Source organism: Paroedura picta, chromosome 6, assembly GCF_049243985.1.
Source record: "Paroedura picta isolate Pp20150507F chromosome 6, Ppicta_v3.0, whole genome shotgun sequence".
Classification (NCBI taxonomy): Eukaryota; Metazoa; Chordata; class Lepidosauria; order Squamata; family Gekkonidae; genus Paroedura; species Paroedura picta.
In genome coordinates this window covers 121,207,132-121,233,615 of record NC_135374.1, presented here as the reverse complement: position 1 = coordinate 121,233,615, position 26,484 = coordinate 121,207,132, and the positions used below count along the sequence as shown (strand labels likewise).

The window sequence follows — 26,484 nt, the reverse complement described above, 5'->3', positions numbered from 1 at the left end:
CCCTCATCCGTTGGCGTCATGAAAGCGGACGGAAGCGCACGGATCTCCTTCCGGGGCGGGGAGCAGCCGCGTGAAGGTAGAAAGCAAGTCTACAGAGCTGCAAGATGTCCGCCTGGCCCCTGCCGCCGCCTTTCCCTGCCTGGGCCGCCCACGAGCGATGGCCTCCGCCGGGTACGTAGTCTGCGCCGGGGAGGCCTGGGCGGGCCTCGGCTGACCCCCCCGGCCAGGCACCCGCCCGCCTCTCCCCGGAAGGGCCCCGCTGGACTTGGCCGCCTGCCGTGCCCGAAGGTGGATGGAGGAGACTCCGCCAGCGCTTAGATGGACTCGTGGGGCGCGGGGAGAGAGATTCCTATTTGGGTATTGGTAACACATTCCCTTGGGGAATTAGAGAGCGGTTTTGAACTAATTTAGATGTTGCCTGCCTGCTCTCAGCCTCCAAGGGTGGGTTACTAATAACGTTATTATTCTAGGGGGAAACTACCATTTTGGTGAAGAATGGCAAGTGGAACAAAGTGGACAGCCACATTTCAGAGCTTACCAACAAAACTACAAGCAGAAGGTATGGGGTACTGCTGTTTATCATCTACCTTTATTCATTCTTAGTAATGTGATCAGTGCTTTCTTTGCCTTTGTTGACACTTCTCATACTTTGAAAACAGCCAGGGCCAGCTTGATTCCTAATCGGGTGTCTTGCAACCTTTCTCCACCTGCCTTCATGTGCTTGGCCCCAAGCTAGAAAATACAGTTGAATTAACAGTGTTGAATCTGGGCTGAGACTAATGTCCACCTTGTCTGTTTGCAGAACAAGAAGAGGAAAGAACCAGTTTGTGCTCATTATTGTGACACCTGTGATCGTGGTTTTAAAAACAAGACAAAATATGAGGAGCATGTTTCTCAACACAAGCAGGTGTGGCTTTACTTGGTGCTCAGTTTTGTGTCTTTTTTATTCATTATGATGATTTGTTGTGGTTTACAGTGACTGGTGTCATGGATGGCAAGACCTTAGAGATAAGATGGTCCAGATGGGAAAATGAAATAACAAATCTAATACGCCAAAATATCTTTAAACCGCTCTGCGGGAGCGGTAGAAATAAAGTTGTAAGGGCCCTTGAGGTGGGCCCTCTCCGGGATGGGGAAGGGTGGCCATTGGCCCCTTCCCCCTGGATTGACAACCGGAGGGCCCAATCTCCAGACGCGAAGTGCCTGGCGATTGGACCCTCCGGTTGTCAGTCCGCCGCCAAGGGGCCAATTGGCCCTGACTGACAAGTCAGCAGGCGCAAAGTGCCTGCCGACCCACCCCCCCACGTCGCCCGCCGCCATTACCCTGCAGGCAAGCAGGGTAGGCAGCGGTCAGGGCGGCCCTCCCAACTACAGCCAGGCAAAGGGACAGCCCGGCCGTGGGGCTGTCCCTTTGCTGTGCAGGAAGCTCCGGACCCGGCCTGGAGCCTGCAGGGCCTATTGGCCTTCCTGCACTCCCCCGCTGCCTTCTCCCCAACCCTCCACATGCCCATTTTTAAAAATGGGTTTTGTCCCTAGTAAATAAATAAATGCTGAGTTGCCAGCCCTTAAATAAATGCTGACTTGCCACACCTCAACATAATGAAACTTCCAACTGTTGTCTTTTTTATTCTTTCAGTGTACAGAAGATGGGTGTGGTTTCAGTGCCCATGAAAAATTGGTTCACATCCATTGGAAGAATGTAGGTATCTTCCCCAGCCCAATGCCATTTGATTTGTGGTTCTACTTGTTTCAGTCAGTTTCAGAAAACCTTTATTATTATTGGTGTAAAATTCAATGTGCATAGACAGTAAAAGATAAAATCCTTATCCATGGTGCCTATATATATATATTTGTGAAACTGGCCTTGGGGAAGAGTGTGTCCAGCTGCCCAAGTTAACATAGGGCCAATGCTTGCCACACCCTAATTGGCCCTGCCCCTGCTACTCCCACCCTCCCTCACCCTTCGCCTCACAGACGCACCTGACTGCTTGACCAGCGCATCTGCAAGTCCCCGCACTTGCCGGCCCCCAGGTAAGGGGTGGTGGCGGGGATTCCTTGCCTTCCTTGCGCTAAGCGTGCCAGCTGCCTCACATAGGCGGCGGGCACTCTTGGCGAGCCGCATGGAATCCCACGCGGCGGTTTTGGTTTTCACCTTCAAGGCCATACGCGGTTTGGGCCCAGTGTATCTGAGAGACTGTCTCTCTGCCTACACTCTAAAACAGTACTACACTCCACCAGCACCAACCGGCTAGTGATTCTTGGCCTCAAAGAAGCACATTGGTTCTCAACAAGGGCCACAGCTTTCTCTGTACTGGCCCCCACCTGTTGGAACGAGCTCCCTGAAGAGATCAGGGCCGTGCCTGCACTCACACAATTTTGCAGGACCAGGCATTCACTTGAGTCCAACCAACCCAATAACACCCACCGGTCCCCCCCCCCCCCAGGCACCCCCTCCATGTCCTGAAGCAGCCTGACCTCCCTGGGGGTTGTCGTTCTATTTGAGTCGTTGTTCTACTTGAAGCCTCTGTTAGTTTATTGTTGATATGTTATTTATGACTGTGTTATGCATTCAGGCTGTTCACGTATTACCCCTGCAATATTTTCTGTAAACCGCCCTGAGCCATATAGGAGGGCGGTATAAAAATCTAATAAATAAATTAGTAGTTCCCTGCTTATGTGCCATTCCCTGTAAATTTGCAATCTTGTCATCTTCAGTTCTTGCCATTATATCAGGTTCTCACTCCCCCTTTGGATTTAGTTTAAACCCCTCTTCTCCCCAAAATATTTTTTCCTTCCCTTGTGAGGTGCACATCTGATGATGGTAGCCCCTCATATCGATATCGTAGACTAGCGATCCCCAACCTGTGGGCCTCGGACCACATGTGGTCCCTCAACTAATTGGAGGTGGGCCCCAAAGGACGCCTTCTCCCCCCCCCCGGCCCTTTACTTCTTCCCCCCCAGCCCTTTACAGCATACTTCATTGCTGTGGCGTGTCTGTATCTTATTTTGAAGGGATGTTTAAACATTACCATAACAATCAGAGAGCGCTAGGGCAGTGGTTGAGAGTAGAGGAGTAAATTACCCCCCCCCCCACCGGGCCTCAGTAAATGGCGTCAAGTGGTCCCCGGTGAGTGGTCCCTGGTGATAAAAAGGTTGGGGACCACTGTCGTAGACCATGTTCCAGAAATCCAAACCTTTCCTCACAACACCAGTGGCGTAGCCAGTCATTGCATTATTTTTCTCTCTCTTACTAAATCACAGCTGCTTACAGGAAAAGGAAAATGATAAAATTATTTTAGCCTCAGAATATTCGTTTTTTTTGTTCCTGCGTTGAGCAGGAGGGTGGACTAGATGACCCTGGCGGTTCCTTCCAACTCTATGATTCTCAGTAATGGTTGGTTACTTTGTCCCAATTTAACAATCCTGATTCTATCTCTGACAGGTATTAACTAAATACTAACTAAAACTAATTTTGGCTTTGCAGAAATTAAGATTGCATTCACTAGAGGGAGACTGGCATCTGTTTGCAGGACCCTATCTCTGTTTGACTTCACTAAAACGTTAATTCCCGTACAATTTCTGCCACTATTATTAGGGGGTAAAGCTTTGGTACTCCTGAAGTTGAGGTTTTGTAGTGGCCCAGGTTTCTTGAAGTAAAATTATATCTAATTTTTGCAGGAAGGAAATAAAATTGGGGTGCCTACACTTGCTGTACCATCCTGCAATATTCCCTGACTAGTAAATAAGCCCGCTGCAGTCAAAATGCAGCGGGCGCTAGCAGGGCGCGCCTTGAGGGCGGCGGAGCTGTGCCGCCCTACTCGGCAAGGGCGGGGTCGTCCTGTGGGCCTGGTGCCTACCTCGTCACAAAAGAATAGTTTGGAAGAAGTGATTAGGAAAAGAAGGGAGGAAAAGTCAAACCTCAGTCAAACTATTGATATCCAGCAAGCTGCCAGCTTTCAAGACCTTTGCAGAAGGCAATGCTACGATTGGCTGGCTGGGAGCAGGCTGTTATTTCAATTACCCACATATAAGCCGAGGAGGGCTGTGCTGAAAAACATGACTTATATGCAAGCATATACGGTACTTTCATCCCACATCCTTAACTGACTTCAGTCTACCCTTCCTGCCACACAAAAAATGCATTGTTTCTTCTTTCCTTCTGTAGCTTTTCCCATAAGCAGTCCTCCTGTTCTGTGCTCCTTGCTCCCCTCCAGTTCTCAGGCCCTCTCCTGTCAGTCCTGCTTTAGGCTCACTTAGATTCAGTAAATTGCTTCCAGTAAATTGCCAGGATTGAAACCTGTAACTTTTGCTGAAAATAGCAACACTATTTTATATTACTGTTTCCATAAAGCGTTTGAGAAGGCATGAAGTTTTATCTGTATTTCACCTGTATTTCAGGCTTTCTAAAGTGTTTCCCTGCTCCTTCTCCATAGATGCATTCTCCTGGAGCCAAAAGAATCAGGTTAGATACTCCTGAGGAAATTGCTAAATGGAGGGAAGAAAGAAAAAAGTGAGTAGGATACGTCCGCAAAGCCCAGAGGGGAAGGTACTCTGTTTCTCTAACCACCCGTGCTATAGATTTTGTTAGATTAAAAACTTCCACTCTGTAAAACTGTTTTGAATAAAACCGTTTTCATTCATTCATTCATTCCAAATGGAGAAAGATGTCATAGGAGTTTTTTCAGTGTTGCCTAAAGCTTCCCCAGCTTTTCTGCTGAAAAATTAAGAAGGCTTCTTTCATGCTGTGCTTTTTGCGCATGAAGAACCTTGCAAAGCAAGCTAGCCTAGTGGCAGTTGCATCTGATTTGCCAGCTTCTGGCTCCACCCCACTAATCCTTACTTTCTTAAACTTGCAGCTAGATTACTGCCAGGTGCTCTGTGTTGCACTGCCCTTGAAGACCTCCTAGATTCTGCAGGCATTCCAGCCTTGTCCATGTTGAAGCAGCGACTTTGGCTCTCTGCTGGTTTCCCAACTGGATTCAGATTGCTGAGTAGGACCCTTTAAGGCCCTTTGTGTCCTGGGCCCACAAAGCAGGACAGCAAATGAGCACACTTCTAGCAAAGTCAGTGTTTCTGCTCTCGCTAGTGCTACTTTGTTTTCTCATTGCCGATTCCCCCATGACATCAAAACAGCCAGAATCTGTAGCCCAGGGGTAGTCAAACCCAGGGGTAGTCCAGATATCCATGGACTACAATTCCCTGGGTTCATGTCCATGGACATCTGGAGGGGCACATTTTGACTACCCCTGCTGTAGCCTGATATTCCTACCCCCATGGAATGCTGCTGCAGACCCAGGCTGGCCTCCCTGTCACATTGTCATTGATCATATACAAGGGTGGGGGGAGGGGGAGCTTCCGAGCCAGGCAGAGAGCTTTGTAATAAAACTTCTGTATGTGGATATTGTTTCTAGAAATTTCCCTACTTTGGCAAACATTGAGAAAAAGAAAGCATTGCAAATGGAAAAGGAGCAGAGAGGAGAGGTGCTCCGTACACTACAATTTGGGTAAGCTTGGTGGGGTAAGCTGGGGGGGAGTAGTGTTCCTATGACAGGCACCGTGGAAGAGCATGTCTTTGAATTAAACAAACAATATGCTTTCTTTGGTTTGTGGCATGGCTTTTTGATGTGAAACATTAGCGGCATAGGGACAGTGAAATGAAATGGAGCTAGACCATGAAAGTTGTGGGCTAAATGAGCTCCTGGGAAGCCATCACAGTGCACACCTTCAGCTGCTGAGCTGTGGCAGCTGTCTCCTCCTCAATCCCCACAGCTCCACCCCTGGTACCTCAGCAAAAGAGTGAGGAGGACGAGGTCTCTGGAGATGGCTGAACGCATGAGAGGGGGCCCGGCTGTAGTAGACACTAGCCTGCTGGCAGAGATGAGGAGGAAAGAAGTGTGCCAAGCTGCCCACTAGGCCAAGCACAGGGGCTGTTGGCAGCAGCAGGGGGGCAGGCCTGAGTGCTGGTTTATAAGCGGTGGGGGGTCAGGAACTTGCATACCGGCACAGCTACTGCTACTGATGCTGGTAGAGGCATCAGCAGCTGCAGTGTGCAAGCCCCCAATTCTCTACTGCTGCTAAAAAGATGCTTGGGTCTGCCCTCCAGGTGCTGGGATGATGTCATTTTACCTGAATTCCAATATCATCAGTAAACCTTATAAAATCAAAACTGATTTCTCACCCGCTACCTGATCAGAAGCAGCCCTCAGCTGGGAAGGGCTTCATACAGACTCAGTTCTCCACCTCCAACTTCCTGATGGTTTCAGAATTTTGATGGATGGAAGAGGAGCCAGCCTTAGAGCATGCCCTGCTGCCAGTAAGCTGCCCTGACCTCCTGGCCTCTTTCAACTCAGAGGTCATGGGGGGACCAAGCTGCATGTGGGGGCCTGCAGAAGGCCCACAAACAACTCTACTGGCCTTCTGGGATCCAGGGTGCTGATGAAATACATTTGCCCTGGGAATGTTTACTTAAGAGTGATAGCCCTTATCCAGGAATCGCTCGCCCTGGTAGCTTACCCCCAGTCAAGAGGCAGCCCTCAGCCAGAAAGGGCTTAACAAGGGATCAGCTCTCAACCTCCAACGTCCTGCTAGTTTCAGATATTTTCTGGGTGGAAGAGGAGCCAGCCACAGAGCATGCCCTGCTGCCAGTAAGTTGCCCTGGCCTCCTGGCCTCTTTCAACTCGGAGGACGTGGGGGGAGCTGGGGCAGCCTCTGTGTGTCTTATGGAGGTAAGGGGCTGCAGGAGACCCAGAAACAGCCCCCCTGCTTGGCCCTCTGGGACCCACAGTGCCCAGGAAAAGCCTCTGCCCTGGGAATGTTTACTCATGAGGAAGTTCTGTGAGATTTGCAATTTGCAGTCTGAGAAGGGAGGAGTGCTTTGGGTGTAACTATCACAGGAAATTGCAGTAGGGAAAATAATGCTGATGTGGGTGGGACTGAGAAGATGCAGACTGTCCCTTCCCCTATCGATACCACCTAGATCTTTCCAAGACAATCAAAACAAAGCAAAGTTGAGACCAACGGCATGGAAGATGGGGAAACTGTAGAGGGAGTATAGAAGCACCATGGGGACATGTGGAGAGGGGAGACGCTGCTTCCAAGTAGCACCTTCCCAGTAGAAGAAGAGTTGGGTTTTATACCCTGGTTTTCACTGCCCAAAGGAGTCTCCAAGTGGCTTATAATTGCCATCCTTTCCTCTCCCCACAACACACCCTGTAAGGTAGGTGAGGCTGAGAGTTCTGAGACAAACTGCTCTGTGAGAACAGTTTCTAACAGGACTGTGACTAGCCCGAGGTCTCTGTCTCTTTCTGTCTCTCTCTGTGTAGAGGGGAGTACCACACAGCCCCTGTGCCAAGCAGCCCTTTGTCAGGGATCAGGCCAAGCCCTGTTAGTAAAGTCCGTGATAAAGGAACGTACAGGATTCCAAGACAGGTGAAAATCCAAAGAGTAGCTTTATTAAACAGACAGTACAAAATACAGATGCATGCCAAGACCTGTTGAGCAAAGGTCTTGGCAGATACAAAGCCACAATAGACATTAGGTGATTCTTATAGAGGTGACCCCATAGGGGAGGGGGGCTAAGGTTTAGGCAGGAGAGCAAGTGATACCAAGAGGTGCAGAGTTTCCCAACCAAGCCAGATGGCTCCGCTTTGATCCTAACAGTTACAATTCTGTTTCTCCGCCAGCCCAACAAGGTTGTTGGAATCAGATAGATAGTAAGGCCCCCCTGGGAACTTCAGTGGAATGCAGAGGAGTCTAGAGACCAGGGAAGGATTTATAGTTTGGCCTCAGGAAGACCACAGCAAGGGAGGGGCATGAATCGGGGTTCATGACACTCTTCCAGTGGAACTGATCTCTTTGCCAATGTTTTCATATTTGTTTGATTTACTTTGATATTGAACTGAACTGAAGAACATACAGACTAAAATGTTTTCAATTTTTCAAGCAAATTTTGCTAGCATTTTGTTGTGTGTGTATAAGACTTTATTGTTTCCAGCCATAGGCCATTTCAATGCCATCAATATCAGTGGTCCCCAACCTTTTTATCACTGGGACCGGTCAATGCTTGACGATTTTACTGAGGCTGGGGGGGGGGGGGTAGTCTTTTGCCAAGGGATGTCACCGCTGCCGCCTGAGCCCCTCCTCTGCTTGCTTTTCCGCCGGCGCTCCTGACTTCCCACCGCCCACTGGGGACGCTGCCAGCACCAGCTGCGCAGTACCACGCCGAGGGGGAGCCCCAACCATAGCAGCCACTGGAGACCACCAAAAGTGAGCCGTCAGCAGAGTGGCTGCGCAGCCCCCGAGGCAGCAGCCGGGGAGGAGGACGAAGAGGAGCCACGGCCCGATACTGACTGTTCCACGGACCGGTCCCGGTCCCCGGCCCAGGGGTTGGAGACCGCTGATCAATATCATATCAGTTGATATAAAAGAAACAGTAAATGAATTAGAAAAATATATGCAGTAGTCCATAGATAATAAAATTAAAATTCAGGTCTCTAGCTCTCTGGTGGTGTAAATTTGGCTCGAATTTTCCTTGCTGGTAATGCAAATAGTGAAACATTATAACTAATTAGTGGGTTGGTATACAATAATAAAAAGACCATTTTGTCCAAATTCGCAGGGAAGTTCTGGCCGTTCAAAAATCTCTCAATATATTTTGTTCTTGGCTCCAAGTATAGTGGAAAATCCAAAACATAATGATAGAGGTCTTCAACAGCAGGTTCTCCACAAATACATAGGTGAAGGGCAAAAGGTACAGCAGAAAAATGGCCTGATAGTAGAGCTAGCTTGGCATAGCTTGAAAGCATAAATGGGCAAATGCCATGCGAAGTTTTTGTACAGGAATGGTTACTAAATTGATCTGAGATGGACTATTTTGAAGACATTGTATTTGCAGTATTCCTCTCTCTCTCTCTCTCCCCCCCCCTCAGCCATTTCCTACATTTTAAAAATATTTATTGTGTATAGCCACAGGCCCCCTTCAAGGATCGCTGCCTTGTTGTGGCAAGGGGGCTTGCGTAGTTCAGTGAAGCTATGAGCTATACCATGCAGGGTCACCCAAGACGGACAGGTCAAAGCTGAGAGCTCTGACAAAAGGTGATCCACTGGAGAAGGAAATGGCAAACCACTCCAGTATCTTTGCCATGAAAACTCTATGGACAGTTCCAATAGGCATAACGATATGACGCCGGAAGATGAGCCCCTCAGGTCAGAAGGTGTCCAATATGCTACTGGGGATGAGCAGACGGCTAGTACGAGTAGCGCCAGAATGAATGAAGCGACTGGGCCAAAGCCGAAAGGACGCTCAGTTGTGGAAGTAACTGGTGGCGAAAAGACAGTCCGATGCTGTAAAGATTTTTATTCCATAGGAACCTGGAACGTCAGATCCATGAATCAAGACAAGCTGGACGTGGTCAAACAAGAAATGACAAGACTGAACATCGACATTTTAGGAATCAGTGAACTAAAATGGACAGGAATGGGTGAATTTAATTCAGATGACCATCAGGTATACTACTGTGGACAAGAATCTCGTAGAAGAAATGGAGTAGCCTTCATAATCAATAAGAGAGTAGGAAAAGCAGTCTTGGGATACAATCCCCAAAATGACAGAATGATCTCAGTTCGAATCCAAGGCAAACCATTCAACATCACAGTGATCCAGGTCTACGCCCCAACCACTGCTGCTGAAGAGGATGAAGTTGATCAGTTCTATGAAGCCCTACAACACCTTCTAGAAGCAACGCCAAAAAATGATGTGCTTATCATCATGGGGGATTGGAATGCTAAAGTAGGAAGCCAAAAGATAACCAGGATAACAGGCAAGTTTGGCCTTGGAGTACAAAATGAAGCAGGGCACAGGCTGGTAGAATTTTGTCAAGAGAATACAATGGTCATAGCAAACACTCTTTTCCAACAACCCAAGAGACGACTCTACACATGGACATCACCAGACGGTCAACACAGAAATCAGATTGACTACGTGCTCTGCAGCCAAAGATGGAAAAGTTCTATCAAGTCAATAAAAACAAGACCAGGAGCTGATTGTGGTTCAGATCATGAGCTTCTTGTTGCAAAATTTAGGCTTAAATTGAAGAGAGTAGGGAAAAGCACTAGGCCACTCAGGTATGAACTAAATCATATCCCCGACGAATACACAGTAGAGGTGACAAATAGATTTAAGGAATTAGATCTGATAGACAGAGTGCCTGAAGAACTATGGACTGAGGTTCGCAACATTGTACAAGAGGTAGCAACTAAAACCATCACAAAGAAAAAGAAATGAAAGAAATCAAAATGGCTGTCTGAGGAAGCTTTACAAATAGCTAAGGAGAGAAGGGAAGTGAAAGGCAAGGGAGAAAGAGAAAGATACACCCAATTGAATGCAGAATTCCAGAGAAAAGCTAGAAGAGATAAGAATGCCTTCTTAAATGAACAGTGCAAACAAATAGAAGAAAACAATAGAATGGGGAGGACCAGAGATCTTTTCAAGAAAATTGGAGATAAGAAGAGAACGTTTCATGCAAAGTTGGGTATGATAAGGGACCAAAATGGTAGGGACCTCACAGAAGCAGAAGAGATTAAACAAAGGTGGCAAAATTATACAGAACAACTATACAAGAGCGAGCTTAACATCCCTGATGACCACAGTGGGGTAGTTACTGACCTGGAGCCAGACATCCTGGAATGTGAAGTCAAATGGGCCTTAGGAAGTCTGAGCAACAATAAAGCTAGTGGTGGTGACAGCATTCCAGTTGAACTATTCAAAATCTTAAAGGACGATGCAGTAAAAGTGCTACACTCAATATGCCAGCAAATTTGGAAAACTCAACAATGGCCACAGGATTGGAAAAGGTCAGTTTACATTCCAATCCCAAAGAAGGGCAATGCCAAAGAATGTTCAAACTACCGCACCATTGCACTAATTTCTCATGCTAGCAAAGTTATGCTCAAAATCCTACAAGCTAGGCTCCAGCAATATGTGGACCGAGAACTTCCAGAAGTACAGGCAGGATTTCGAAGAGGCAGAGGAACTAGAGATCAAATTGCCAACATACGTTGGATCATGGAGAAAGCTAGGGAGTACCAGAAGAACGTCTACATCTGCTTCATCGACTATGCTAAAGCCTTTGATTGTGTGGAGCACAACAAATTGTGGCAAGTTCTTAAAGAGATGGGAATACCAGAGCATCTTATTTGTCTCTTGAGAAATTTATATGCAGGTCAAGAAGCAACAGTGAGAACTGAACATGGAATCACTGACTGGTTCAAAATTGAGAAAGGAGTTCGGCAAGGCTGTATACTGTCACCTTGCCTATTTAACTTGTATGCAGAGCACATCATGAGAAATGCGGGATTAGAGGAGTCACAAATTGGGATCAAGATTGCAGGGAGAAATATCAACAACCTCAGATATGCAGATGATACCACTCTAATGGCAGAAAGTGAAGAGGAACTAAAGAGCCTGTTGATGCGGGTGAAGGAGGAGAGTGCAAAGGTTGGCTTGAAACTCAACATCAAGAAAACGAAGATCATGGCATCCGGCCCTCTCAATTCCTGGCAAATAGATGGGGAAGGAATGGAGATAGTGACAGATTTTATTTTCCTGGGCTCCAAGATCACTGCAGATGGGGACTGCAGCAAAGAAATTAAAAGACGCTTGCTCCTGGGGAGGAAAGCTATGGCAAATCTAGACAGCATCCTAAAAAGCAGAGACATCACCCTGCCAACAAAAGTGCGTTTAGTCAAGGCTATGGTCTTCCCAGTTGCAATGTATGTCTGCGAAAGTTGGACCATAAGGAAGGCCGAGCGTCAAAGAATTGAGGCTTTTGAACTCTGGTGCTGGAGAAGACTCTTGCGAGTCCCTTGGACTGCAAGGCGAACAAACCGGTCAGTCCTAGAGGAGATCAACCCTGACTGCTCTTTAGAAGGCCAGATCCTGAAGATGAAACTCAAATACTTTGGCCACCTCATGAGAAGGAAGGACTCCCTGGAGAAGAGCCTAATGCTGGGAGCGATCGAGGGCAAAAGAAGAAGGGGACGACAGAGAATGAGGTGGCTGAATGGAGTCACCGAAGCATTAGGTGCAAACAGAAATGGACTCCGGGGAATGGTAGAGGACAGGAAGGCCTGGAGGATCATTGTCCATGGGGTCGCGATGGGTCGGACACGACTTCGCACATAACAACAACAACAACATAGCCAAAGGCCATTACAAAACATAATTAAAAACAATATGGTACAAATACAAATCTTTAAACTGCCCGTGGCGCGGTGCGGCGCAGCCCCGTGGACTTAATAATGGAATAAGGGCTGTCTGGGAGGAGTTAGGGCGGGCCCTGTCCGGGATAAAAACTCGGAGGGGCCAATCAGGAGCCGCGCGGCTCCCCATTGGCTGCTTCGCCCGGCCAGGGAATCACCGCATAGACTGGACTGCCAGAGAAGGCTCCAGAGAGCCGCGGGCGGTGGGGGCGTGCCGCCTTCTCCCGGCCCGTCCTAGCGCCCATTTTATCCATGGGTAAAATGGGCTTTCTTTCTAGTATAACAATATTCTCCAATATTGTGTACATAAAATTGTAAACGAGGGCTACTGAAAAATATGGAATCTGTCAATCATTTATTATGGTTAAGGACTGGCAGAATAAAACATAGATTAGTAGAGTAATAAGAATACATATTGTCTTCCATTAAGAGATTTGTTTTAAAGTGATAGAACAAGGTAGCAGTAGGAAGGGGCTAGTGTTCAGCAGCACCTTCAAGACTAATTGAATTAGTGGCCGGGGAGGAGCTTTCATGAAGAAGGGAGCTGTGACTCACAAAAGCTCATACTCTGCTACAAAGTCCTGAAGGTACTCCTGGATTTTGGTTCTTTGGGAAAGTGATTATGTGCCCCTGAATTAGCACTTGTATCTAATGAAGGGAGCTTTGACACTCAAATGCTTATTCCCACCCCCCCGCCCCCACATACACACACCCCTCGTTGGTGGCTGATGCATTCCTGCAAAGGGGGTATACTATTCCTCTAACCTTCCTGGGATTTTTTGGGAGGATTATAGAACTGGAATCTTCCAGTTTCACTGGAAGGGAGTGGGCAACCAGCTGCCTTCTTTCCTGTTGTGAATAAAGATTTGTTGTCATGCATGATTGTCGTTTGACTCACAACCCCCAAGGGTTTCCCTTTCCAAACTAAAATAAGAGGATTATTTCACTTTCTACTAAGTAATATGTATGCTAATTTTCCAGAAGTGTGGACTTCTTTATGCTCTTAGAGTCTCCCAAGTAATCCCGCTTCCTGATACCCATCCTTCCCTGAGGAGGGCAGTGCATTCAAGAGTAGGAAGAAGGGGTGTTCTGTTGGGCAGCTGAACATGTCAAGGCACCTGTTGACCACTCAAACAAGGTGCTGTTCCTGTGCCTGGGCGTTTGGGAATTCAAATCCTCAGGTGTGGGCTGCTGTCCTATTGCAGAAAGACCCTTTCATCATATTGTTTGACCCCCAGTGTATTTGTAAAGTAGAGGCACTCCTGTCCTGTTGTTTGAACTGTGTGAGTGAATGGACATCGTGGAAGGTAATAGCATGGTGGATGATCTTGCCTCTTGAGAGTGGACTGAATTTTGATGGCCTCCTGTGTCCACTGTGCTCCCAAGCTGATTCCTGATTGCCTTCTGCTGGTTGAGGAGTGGTCCCAGGTGGACTGTAAAAAAATGGGGCAACAAAAGGCAACCTGATACTTCTTGGCGTGCACTTTTTCCTAAGGTGAACCTACTGATGTAAATACAGTTGGTGGTTTTCAGCGTAGCATAATTCCAAACGGAATGTGAAGCAGCTTCCTGTCCTTACGCCACAAAAGGCACCCTGTGAAGCAGGCAGGGTGCGCTGAGTGGAAAGTACTGGGACTGGCCTGAAGTCCCCCAGGGGCTGCCTGTGGAGGCAGAGGAGTGGGGAATCAACCCCAAATCTCCAGATTAGAGGCTGCCATCGTAACCAGTTTACCATGCTGGTTTGACCAAGTGATGGTTTTGATGGCTGTGGCATTTTGTGAAGCTCCAGGCAGATTTGAGGAACGTATGATGTGAGTGGAGCACAATTGGCTGAAAGTGATCTGGGACAGATGTTCACCCTTCTTCTTCTTCTTCTCCTTCTAGCAAGATGAAGGGGATGTGGAGGCCTTGCCAAGATGAGATGCCACAGCGGCTCAGGGATGGCCAGAGAGACAGCTTCAGGACCACATCTCAGGAAGTGCCCAGGGATGGCCCTGCTCTCCAGGACACCGCAGCTCTGAAAGGCCCTGTAAAGGAGCTGGGAGCAGGAAGGGAGCCTGCTGGGCAGGCCCAGGCCTCTGGGAGAGACATCGATCCCCTCAGCCTTTTGGCCCCCAATGATCCTGGTAAGGCCCTCCTGGGACATGTATTGTGTCTTGTTTTGGCGCCTGCTTAGCTGAGTGCAGAGACACTGAGAGGAGAGCTGCAGTTTGCCAGATTCTTAGCCTGCCTTGGGGGCTCAGGAGCACAAAATGGCCTGAGCCCTTCTCATCCACAGATCTCGGGGAACAGCCAGGATGGGAGCCTTTGGAGAACGGAATGGAGAGAGCCAGCATGGATAGGAGCAACAGATTCTTATTTGGAAAGCCAGGTTTGATTTTCCCCACATCCACCTGAATTCTGCAGGGTGACTTTGGGCCAGTCACACTTCACTCTCTCAGGACTCTCTCAGCCCCACCCCCCTTACAAGGTGTCTGTTGAGAGGAAGGGAAGCTGCTTTGAGACTTCCTAAGGTAGAGTAAAGTGGGGTGCAAAGAAGAGCTGGGTTTTTGTATCCTGATATTTAATACAAAAAGGCGTCTCAGGGGGTTACAATCACCCACCCTTCGTCTCCTCCCAAAAAACACCTTGTGAGGTAGGTGAGGCTGAGCGAGCTTGGAGAGAAATGTGACTGGCCCAACATCACCCAGCTGACTGCATGGGAAGGAAGAGTGGGGAATCAGACCTAGTTCTCCAGAGGAGATGCAGCTGCTCTTAACCATACACTAAGCTGCAGTCCTCCTCGCTTCCCACAGGATTGGGGTGTGTGTGGAGGCCTATTTCCTGCCTAGGCTGGACCATCCTGCAAATAGCTTTCCCAGTGGCAAGCTGTTGCCCTCCTACTGCCCAGCATCTTTTGGGGTGAAGTTTCCAGAGTCAAGGACCTGGCTTATTCCACCTCCAGGGGCCAGTCAGAAGCCTTGGCAGAAAGAAATCGTTGGACCAGCTTCCAGTCAAAGATGTTGTGGATTTGTAACGTGGGAGTGCTCTTGGATGGTAGTGATAGACATAACCATGAAGCTGAGGAGGCTTTCCCACAGCTAGGTTTCTGCTCCTCTATGTGAAAGGCTGCTTGAACACTGCCTGCTTACCTGTGTGCCCCCACACCCCTGGCATCAGTTCCATGGAGGGTCAGAAGGGGCTCCTGTGGAAGGGAGGCCACAGCACAAAGGTTTGGCTGATCCCTCTTGGGCAGTGGTTCTCAACATCTGGATCTGGACCCCATTTGGGGTCACCTGGCCCCTTCTGGGGGGGGGTCCACAGGTTGTTTGCCACAGCAGCATCCGCAGCTGGAGGCAAGCGGCAACAGGTGGCAGGCAGCAGTGGTGGCCAGCTGTGGAAGAGCCATGACAGTGGTTGCCTCCAACCGCCCAACCATTGTGCGCCTGCACGTGCACATTCACACTGCCCGCATTCGGGGTTGCCTTTGGGGGGGTGGGGGAACATTCACGCTGCCCATCGCCACTGCATTTGGGGTCGGCAACTCAGAGCAGTTGAGAACTGCTCTTGGGGATTTCATTTCCCTTCAGATTCCGACCAGGAAGCGAAAGCTGCTGAGGGGGCTGCTGCAGGCCTGACTGTCATTCCCAAGCAGATCACCTCCGCTTTGAGCTCCTTGGTGGCCAGTTATGGCAGCATGTCGGACAGTGAGAGTGAGGAAGGCGGTGAGTACGAGAAACAAGGGTGGGCCTTGCTGGGAAAGATGCCTTTGGCTATGGATGCTGGTCAGGAGCTTCCCAGGCCAGCCGGCCAACCTGCCTGCCTTGGTTTATTTCTTTGTCACATTCCTATGCTACCCCTTTCTGTAGGTCTGGGGCCGCTCACAACATTGTTAACTACAATAAATTAAAACATACCATATTGCTAAAATATTTAAAATATTGTAGCCAGTTTGGTGTAGTGGTTAGGAGTGCGGACTTCTAATCTGGCATGCCAGGTTCGATTCTGCGCTCCCCCACATGCAGCCAGCTGGGTGACCTTGGGCTCCCCAAGGCTCTGATAAAGCTGTTCTGACTGAGCAGGAATATCAGGGCTCTCTCAGCCTCACCCACCTCACAGGGTGTCTGTTGTGGGGAGAGGAAAGGGAAGGCGACTGTAAACTGCTTTGAGCCTCCATCGGGAAGGGGCATATAAGAACCAACTCTTCTTCTTCTAAAATATTAAGTTAAAATGGGGAAACTAATGGGGAAAGTTAAATTGTTACTGGAGTGTGGTGATGGTTTTCCACTGATAAGGTAGTTTTAACTTATACAAACCTGACCTTATTTATTTATACACACAGACACAAATACCCCACCCTCCCTCGCAGCTCAGGGCGGTTTATATAGGAGCTATCTTAATATAGTGCAATACAACATCTTAGTTTGAAATGCATAACATATTTAACCATAAGAATTTCCATAACTTTCATAACACAGCTAATAGAACAACTTGTTTTGTTTCATTTTGATGCTCAACAGTGTGATTTGGTTTTCCTGCACTGCTAATTCAGATTCATTTTCTATGAGCACAGTTGGTATTAGGAGGGGCCGCTGGGCTCTGGTTGATGATGGCTCACTCGCCTCGACCGAAAGCCCAGTGGAAGACCTCTAGTTTGCAGGTCCTGCTGAATTGTTTTAGGTCTGGCAGGGCCCTGGCAGGGCCCTGGTGGAGCCAGGTAGGGGTCAGGATGGAGAAAGCACTGGCTCTGGTTGAGGTACCCTGGGGCCAGGGATCACCAGTTTATTGATGTTGGTGGAACGTAACACACTCCGTGGGGCATAGGTAGAAAGACAGTTTCTCAGGTACTCAGGGCCCAGACCCCGTAAGGCCTGATTACTAAAACCTTAAGCTTGTTCTCATAGTCAACTGTTAGCCAGTGCAACTGTTGGAGTGAGTGCCGGATGTGGACCCTCCATGGTGTTCCTGTAAGAACCCTGGCTGCTGCATTCTGCACCAGTTGGAGTTTCCAGAAGGCCCTTGCAGAGCGAGTTGCATAAATCCAGCCTAGAGGTGACTGTTGCTTAGATCAGTGGTCTGCAATCTTTTCTAGGCTGCAGACCGCCGGCGGCGAGGAGAGTGATCGCCCGGCCGCGCATGCCACGCATGCACGGGAGTGCCACGAATGTGAGTTTGTGGCCGTGCATGGCGCAAATGGCGGAGGCAGGGAGCTGCGGCCCAGTGCCAGGGCCCGGTGGCTGGGAACCACCGGCTTAGATCACTGTCGTTAGGTGTTCTGAGGCCAAGTAGGGCACAAGTAGCTTGGCTTGGCATAGCTGGAAGATCAAACAGAGAGAGAAAGACCTATTGCTATTGGGCAATACAATAAAATAAAGTGTTCTTTTTACAGTTTTCCTTATCTGTTTATTCAGTAGGACTTCTTGTCAAAACGGCATCCAGGTCATTTCTGTTTTCAGTGAAATTATTTCCTCAGTGACAAGTCCTCTGAGGAAAGAATTTCACTGAAAATGGAAATTACCTGGATGCTGTTTTGAAAAGAAGTACTATTGAATAAACAGATAAGGAAAACTGTAAAAAGGGCACTTTCTTTATTTTATTGTATTGCCATTGGATAGGTCTTTCTCTCTCTGTTATGTTTAGTTATTAGACTGTCCTTCTTATATTCTTGTATGATAGGTGGAAGACCAGCCAAGCTAGTCTTGTGATCCATTTCTCTGTGCAGAGGGAGCTGTCAAAGATCACACCCATGTTCCTTGCTGAGTGCACAACTGATAGTTTTACCCCATCCAGATAGGGCAATCATGCTTCCTTGCTTGGTTCATTCCCACCAATGAGGGACTACAGGACTGGTCTTTGAAGGATTAATTAAGCCTCAGACAGCTCTGCTTGGGCCAGCCCATCACTGCTTCCAGACAGCTGGCTGATGCATCTGGAGAAGTGTCAGGATGGAAAAGCAGGGTGTCCTCCGCATATTGATAACATCCCAGTCTGAACCTCATCATCTGAGCAAGCGGCCACATAAAGATGTTAAATAGGTTTGGAGAGAGAACTGCTCCTTGTACCCAACATGGGAGTTGCCAGCAATGTTATTGGTTCTCTCTTCTTGTTACTCTCTGTGACCCCAGAGAAAGAAGATCAGCCATTGAAGGGCTGCCCCTCATATCCTGGCGTCAACAAGGTAGCATGCTAGTAGCTCATAGTCTAAGGTGTCAGATTATGAATTAGACTGTGGTCTTGCATATGGTTACCCTGGCCTATCAACATCAGGGCTGGGAGGGAGAACCAGTGCGGCAACAGCAGGAATCCCACTGCAAAGAAGTTGGGCCCATTGGAAAACGTTATGTGGCCGAGGCAGCACTGCGTGACCTATCTTTTCTGCCCCCTTTCCCCCCTCCTCCCTATGAAGAGGGCTGTGTCTTCTTCCAGCGGTTGACTCCCCTGGGATAACAAGGGAACTGGGACCCCAATGCTAGTGCTAACATCAGCAGCTCACCTGGATCTTGGAGACGATTCTGCTCCATTTTGTGGGCTTGTGCACCCTAGTACTGTCTCTGCGGGACCGCTGTTGAGCCCTGGTCAACTCCCCTTGGCAGTCGCAAGACGGGTGAGAGGCATGGCGGCTCAAGTGAGGAGCACGGGAGCTGGAGACAGCCAGGAAGGAGAGAGTGCCAGAGTGGAGAGCTGTGTTGTCCATGTGGAAAACAGGAGGTAGACGTGCTGGCACTGGGGAGCCTCAACCTTGTGGAACTATTTCGCAAGGCACAAGGTTGCGTGACCAAAACCTGGGTACGGGACAGTCACCCTGAAAGATCTGGCCTGCCCAGGTTATTGGTCCTGCATCAGCACTGGATCCATGGTCGGAGAGGTAGCGATCTCCCTCTCTGCTAAGCTGCCCTTGATGCGCGGATCACACATGGTGGCGAGCCTGTACCCTTGCAGAAGGGTTCAAAGCAGCTGTCAAGCCCTCTCAGAAGCCTCCTCGCAAGCGCGCGCATGGCTGGAAAAGCGTCTGCACATCCTCGAGCCGGGTCAAAGAACGGGGCCAGCACCACACAGGCCTTGTGGACCATGGGCACGACCAGAACCAAATTCGCCATGTCAGATGAGAGCATCTCCGTGAAAGTCTTGAAGGGCCCAAGCACTTCCACGGTCTGAGAAATGATCTCCCACTCTCGGTGGGTGAGCCACTCCACAGGCATAAACATCCTCGTCTCCTGGACAAGGGCGTCTAAGGCTCTCCTCTGCTCCACCTAGCGCTCAAGCATGGCGCGAGTGGAGTTCCAGTGCGTGCTGACATCTCTGATAAGGCAGTGCTGCGGCACGCCCATCAGGACCTGCTTTCTCTCCAGCCTCGAGACGTCGTACGAGCTGTGAGAGAAATGCGCCACGATCTTCTGGCACATCTCGATGAGATGCTGGAAGTCAATGGCTTCGGTGGATGAACCGGTTCCCTTGGAGCCGATCCCAAGGGCAACCTTAACCACGAGGTGGATCCCAAGGGCAACCTTAACCACAGGAGATGTGCTTCAGGCCTATGCCCTTGACCGCCTTGGTCATGTTGAGGGCACCATCTGTCACCAAGAAGCCCTTGGTGACCCCCGTACCACTGCCTACCCACCCATCTACCGTTCTACGAATGGTGCCCTTAATGTCGTCTGCCGTGTGCCGCACATCAAAGGGCTTGATGTGCAGCAAGGCATGGCGATAGCCTGCCGGGCAGCCCTCACCCTGCCTAACAGGCTCAACACCCCCCAGCACCTCCCGTACGTCCCACCAATGTGCAGTCAGCGAGATGTACGCATCCTGCGCATGACATGACGTCCATATGTCCAAAGTGAAGTGTATGATCCCTGAAGCTCGGGACAACTCTACCTCCATGTGGCATCTGGCTGCCCTATAAAGAGAGGGCAACACTGACCTGCTAATCATGGTACGACTAGGAGGCGTGTACCAGGTGGATATGCGGCGGCATAGTCGGCGGAAGTACACGTCGTCGGCCAGACGAAAGGGGTACCCACCCACGGCCATGAGCACAGCTAGGTCATGGTTCACGGCCCTACACCCTGCCTCAAACCCCTCTTTTGGCATGCTGCTGCCAGCCCGGCATTTCCACCATGGTCGCTTGCCTCCCTCTAACTCCACCCGCCCCCTGAGCAGAATTCTTAGGGAGAGCTCTGGAGGTGGAGGTCCCGGGGAGACTTGCCACCCTTATGCTGGTAGGTTGTGCCTGCGCAGGAAGCCCACTGCCAGCCTGTCTCTCCCCCTGAAGCAGGACAGCCTGGTGGTGCCTCTTCAGGTGGTTCATGAGGCCGCTAGTCGTGTAGTGACGCTCTTGTCTTCCACGACTAAGCCTACAGAGCTGGCACTCTGCTAGGTGGGTTCCCTCCACTGTCTGGAAGTAATTCCAGACTTTGGAGCCTTTGGACAACGCAGGCTGGCTTGCAGCCTGCGAAGTCCCCTGAGCTGCCTCCTGTGAGGAGCTTGGGCCGGACACACTGTGTCCTGAGGTGGGGACAGAAGGAGGTGAGAGAGGGGGAAGGGGTCAAGATGGCGGGGCAGGGGGTGCCACCTCCATCTCTCCCTCTTGCACTACCTCTACCATCTGCTCCTGTTCCCCCCCCCCAACTGAAGCCTACTGGATCCTGGAGGAGAAAGGGGAGTAGACTGGCGGGCCAGTCCCTCACCCATCTCCTCCAGGGTTCTCTGCACCCCCGAGGTGATGCCTGGGGACATGAAGGACAAGCCACTCATGTCCCCAAGGCTCACCCCAAGGGAGAGATCAGGCAACGTCTCCTGACGCCCCCATGCCTCACTAGCAAAAGGAGCGACACAAGGGGCTGCCTGATCAGCAGGCCCTGCAAAAGTGCCAGCAAAGACCCCTGCCTTACGCACCTTAGAAGGGGTGCCCCGGCAGCCGCCTCAATAAAGAGACCCTTGCGGACACTCTTTATTGCACCACTCCGGCCAGAGTTCAGAGTGGTGGAAGGTCGACCCAAGACAGGCCTCTTCTCAGGTGGGGGGAAGGACACTTCCTTCCCCCTCTCACTCCCCTCCACCCCTCTAGTTTTCTGTAGGGTCTTCCCCCAGGGCCCCTAGCCTGACCTTCCTTCTTCCCACTCATGTTCCCTTGAACAAACTTTTTCTACTAACTGTCTGTAATCTAAGAGACAGGGAAATTTGAGGCCCTACCACTAACTGCCCTAACACCTGTTTCTAAGGAAACCTTGAAACTTATAAAACCTCCCACCAGCTACCTGTTTAGTTTTTTTAGACCCTAAGCTGACCTGACATCTATGGAGTTTTCCTGTTCTCTCTGTTTTTTTGTTAAACTAAAGGAACCTGTCTGGGTTTAACTGTTTAACTAAGTTTAACTGTCCCTACCTAACTTACAGCAGGGAAAAATTAGGAAAAAAAAACTTTTTACACTTTTAAAGTGTTTTAAGCTACCTGTTAATAGCTAGAAGGAAGGCTGGAGCAGATTTGTGCACCAAGCCCCCACCTGATCTGCTAAGAAGAACCCCTAAACCTGTTGGCCTCTAAATCCATTCCTGTCTCTACCAGGAAAGCTGGCCTTCAATAAGGCACAGCCCCTGCTGGTTTAAAGTTTTTTAAACTATTAAGAAAGTACTACTATTTTAACCTAAAACGCAAATCACTGTTCTCTTATAAAAATCCTATCTGGCTACTTAGGAAAGAAACTATCTATTCTAAAAAATTATTTGCACTTTATAATTTCTCCTAACACTATGGATTTTACTGCCTATTTAAAGGGTCACTAATTGGGCACCCCAAGAAGAATGCAGCAATTCCCCCCAGGAAGGTAAACCATCTATGAAACACCAACCAGCTGCCAGCCACCCAGGGCACTCCCCCAAAGGTGGCTACCAAGAAAAACTTGCCCCGCAGGGCCCTAACCAAACAAGCTAACTCTACCTAGGCTAACCAAAGAAACAGCTTCATCAAACAAGCAGCAGCCACCCAGGGCACTCCCCCAAAGGTGGCTGGCAAGCTAGAAAAACTGGCCCTGCAAGGCCCTAAGCTAAACCAACCTAAGAACAAACACAACTCCCCCTAAACTGAAACTAGCCCCCCACCAAAAAACACCTACAACTATCAAACCACCAGCTGCCACCCAGGGCACGAAGCCCAAAGGTGGCAACTGAGGAAACCTGGTAAAAAGAAAAAAACAAACAAACAACCCCCCCTCCCCAAAGCAACCAGAAACAGAACAACTTCAAAAGCCCCAACCCCACCCCCAAAATACTTTAAAAGAAAAACAGTAAACTTAAACACAATAAAAAGCAAATACATTTCCCCAACCCCCCCAGGTCCTCACCCACAGAAAACCAAAGGCACATAAAACTTTTGAAAAGAGGAGGGAGAGAGAGGGAGAAGAGTGAGGGGGAAAAGAGAAAAATAGGAAAGGAGAAGAAAAAAACCCCTAAAACAAACTATTGATATCTTCTCCAGCGAAGTCCAGTCCACAGGCCAGGTCCAGGAGGCAGGCAGGCAGGCAGGCCGCTCTACCAAGCAGGGAGCTTAGGAGCAGCACAGCCAGCCAGAGCTCAAAGTGAGCTCCAGCAAGCAGCCCCTTGCTTTAAGTAGCCTCCTCCTGGGCAGGCTACAAAGCAAGGGGATTTAAAAAGCAAAGGTCTTCAGTGAGTGGCCAGAATGCCTGAGCTGAAAAGCTACAGGCATTCTGATTGGCCACTCACTCCCCCCACCGCCATTTTAGGCGGCAAAAAGTACAGAAAAAAAAGGCACCTAGAGGCAACAGGCAAACGGCTGCCTGGCCTCCGACTCTGCCGAATCGATTCGGTAACCTGAATCACCGAATCTCGGTGATTCGGACCGTTTACAAGTCCTAGGGGCCCGATTCAGACTGTTTCCGAAGCTGAATCGCCCATCCCTAACCGGGGGTGGAATGATTCGGTCTAGGATGGGAGTCGGATGAGAACGTAGCTACCACTCACCCACGCTACCCTTAGATTCCCTGCCAGGCCTGCTGGAGGTGGCAGCCACCTGGACATTGCAGTAGACTAAACTGTTGATTTTGGGGGAGTCAGTATCCATGCGCCATCTTCAGGACTTGGCCTGGATCTGGTGTCTGCTATGGACACACTGAGGTTCTTGCAGTTTGTTGCTGGTCTCAATTTAATCTTTAGCGCAGGAGTATAGGTGGATCTGCTGGTGGATAACATCATTCCATGGTCAGATCACCATGTCGTGAAGGCTCAACAAAGGATACCACCCTCTCCCTGTTTGGATGATGGACGTATTTTAGTCCACCTGCAGAGACTCCGAGAAATTCCTGAATGCTTTGCAGGACCTGATGCCCTCCAGCGTCTCGTTGGCGGCCTTGGTAGAAGACTGGCAGTACTGCCTGATGGCTTCCATTGAATAGTTCAATGTACTGGTTTTGACCATTAAGGCTATATGCGGCCTGGGTCCTACCTATCTGAGGGACCACTTATCTGCTTATGCTCCCTGTAGGGCTCTTCGTTCCGTGGGTATGAATTTTCTGGTTGGCCCAGGCTCCCGAAACATTCGCCTGGCCGCAACCAGGGCCAGGGCTTTTTAGGCCCTGGTAGAACAAGCTCCTGGAAGAGTCAAGGGCCCTGACGGAGCACTCTGGGTTCCTCAGGGCCTGTAATATGGAGCTCTTCTACCAGGCATTTGTTTGAGCCCGGGATGATGTATCAGAGTTAACCAGCTGTGGATACCACCATTCTTTTTAAGATCCAGCTCCCATCATTTTGGACAGAAGTATAGACCCAGAGATCGATCTACAGGGCTGCACAATTAAAGGGGTTAGGAGAGTCAAAAATTCAAATTATGATGCCATAATTATGTTTTGTATGGGGAGCTTAGGGGGTTTTATCCTGTAATTTTTATTGGTTTATCTGTGAACTGCCACAAGACAGTACTCCCAAGAGTGGCAGTATATAAATTAAAATATAAATAAATATACACTACTGAGATGTCGAGTAGTATTATCAGCACTGACCTACTTCAGTCCAGCTGATGGTGGACGTCATCCATCAAGGCAACCAGTGCTTTCTCCACCCCATGGCCAGGCCAGAAGCCTGACTAAGCAGGGTCTAGGACCAAAGTTTCCACAGAAATTGGTCTGTGGCAACTCTTTCTACCACCTTCCCTTGAAACACTAAATATGAGACAGGCAAGCTCCCAAGAGTCCAGGGATGGTTTCTTAATCAAAGGCCGAACCACTGCCTCCTTCAGTCCCTCTGGGAATTTTCCAGTTGACTATCTCCTGGAGGGAACCTTTATCCTCACGTCTGACCTTTTGATTAGCCATGAGGGGCAGGGTCCAGGGGGCGGTTGGCCTTATTCCAACAATACTGGTTGAAAGTGCTAGGCAGTCCACTGGCCCAAACTGCCCCTCTTCTGACAGTGAGAATTCTCATCGTTAATGTGATTATGTTGATGAACACTTTCAGCCCTTGCTGTTTTACCAGCGATGTTGTTTTAAACTTTTAAATAGAAGATCCCATACCAACTGCAGCAAAGATACTTGCTGAAAATCAGACTATTCTCAGAAGTATCCATCAGCCTTCCAATGTCCCCTGTACCTATAAAGACACAGACCACAAAGAAGTCCCTCACTGTGGAGCAGAAAAGTTGGGGACATCACATCCACCCACAGAACGCACCAGAGGTCTAAGCCGACCGAAGAAGACTCTTTGGAAGTTACCAAAATGCCGTCCAACACTGCTGGAAATGGTAAACTGCCTTTTCTGACTTCCAGACTTTGTTAGAAACTGTGTGTAAACATTTTAACTTGATGTTCATGTAGTCTCCACACCTTCTACAGGTGATTATGGGTTAGTGTTCCCACAAAAGGACCTCTGACCTGAGAAGATTGTTCTAGCTTACTTCTGGAGATCAGAGTTGGTTGGCTCCGTGGCTGAAATTTAGCCTGCTGTTCTACCACGTTCCCCCAGTTCTTGAGGTCTGTAAGAACAGGCTTAGCCAGGGAACCTCCATGGAAGCCGGCATGAGGACTTGGTGCCTCTCACACACTCTCCACCTACCTGACCTCACATGGTTGTTGCTAAATTGAAATGGAAGGAATGAGAATTATGTAAGCCACCTTGGGTCTCCACTGGGGGGAAACAGAGGATACATGACGTCAGTAAGTGATGCTGGAGGCAAATCTAGCTCTGCCCAGCTCAGGCAGGAGAGATAGGATCATATTGGAGAATCCATCCTCATGCCAAATTCTGTCCAATGGCCAACAGAGATTTCTGCTTGGCACTTGTACCTTCCTGGGGAGGTGACTAATGGGAACTTACTTATTAGTCCATATTCAGCTTCATAGGCAGGGCTGCTTGTGTAGCTTTCTAGCTATTGACGTGTCTTGTGCACTTTTCCTTTCAGCTGCTCGCTAAAGACATACGGCATGAAAGGAACGTGATTTTGCAGTGCATCCGCTACATCGTTCAAAATATGTTTAGACCCCAATTGCCACCTGCTTCAGCAGGAAGACTGGAGATGGGGCAGCCTTCTCAAGGGACAGAGGGGCTCTTTCCAGGCAGGCATGATGGATCTTGCACCTGTTGTGGCTTTGACCCTCAGTCAGCAGAGCAAAATGAATTGGTTGAGCGGAGCCAGTCTGCTTCCCTGGCTCAAGCACCAGAGGCTCCTTGTCCTGTTGAGGTTTTGGGAGTTACAAATGTCCATATTAATGGATCCTGATGCAGCCGGGGGAGCTGGAAGGTCCATGTTTCATTGCAGGGCTTTTGCTTGGGAAATGCAACTTTTGTATTGTCAGAATACATCTATTTATGGACCTTTCCCAAAGTCTTTGGCGGCAACTCTTTGGTTCATAATTTGTTCCGGAGGGTTTTTTGTTTACATTTCAGAAATAGAAATCACATTAAAGTCACTTTATTGGAATAGTTATGTTTTTGACAGACATTTGTTCTCAAAGGTGTCGTATAATCATTGAATAACAGAGTTGGAAGGTACTTCCTGGGTCATCTAGTCCAACCCCCTGCACTATGCAGGACATTCACTACCCTGTCGCCTATCCACTGTCACCTGCCACCCCCTTGAACTTTCACAGAATCAGTCTCTCTGTCAGATGGCTATCCAGCCTCTGTTTACAAATCTCCAAAGATGGAGAACCCACCACCTCCCAAGTAAGCCTGTTCCACTGAGAGACCACTCTGTCAGGAAATTCATCCGGATGTTGAGACAGAATTTCTTTTGAATTAATTTCAT

General features: G+C 49.1%; 1 protein-coding gene across 3 annotated transcripts; it reads left to right on the top strand.

Moving 5' to 3' along the window:
• Position 1: 1 nt before the first annotated feature.
• Positions 2–26,178, top strand: NUFIP1 (nuclear FMR1 interacting protein 1). Of its 3 annotated transcripts, none has more exons than XM_077344023.1 (10): positions 2–171; positions 471–559; positions 803–907; positions 1,637–1,699; positions 4,434–4,510; positions 5,412–5,504; positions 14,143–14,384; positions 15,828–15,962; positions 24,839–24,981; positions 25,639–26,178. In XM_077344023.1, exons 1-10 carry the CDS (start codon positions 105–107, stop codon positions 25,954–25,956), a joined length of 1,332 nt encoding a protein of 443 aa, XP_077200138.1. In that variant the 5' UTR covers positions 2–104; the 3' UTR covers positions 25,957–26,178. The 3 variants fall into 3 exon arrangements, with proteins under 3 accessions (XP_077200138.1, XP_077200137.1, XP_077200136.1); XM_077344022.1 differs by having other exon boundaries at positions 24,746–24,981; XM_077344021.1 differs by having other exon boundaries at positions 24,743–24,981.
• The last annotated feature ends 306 nt before the right edge of the window (positions 26,179–26,484 follow it).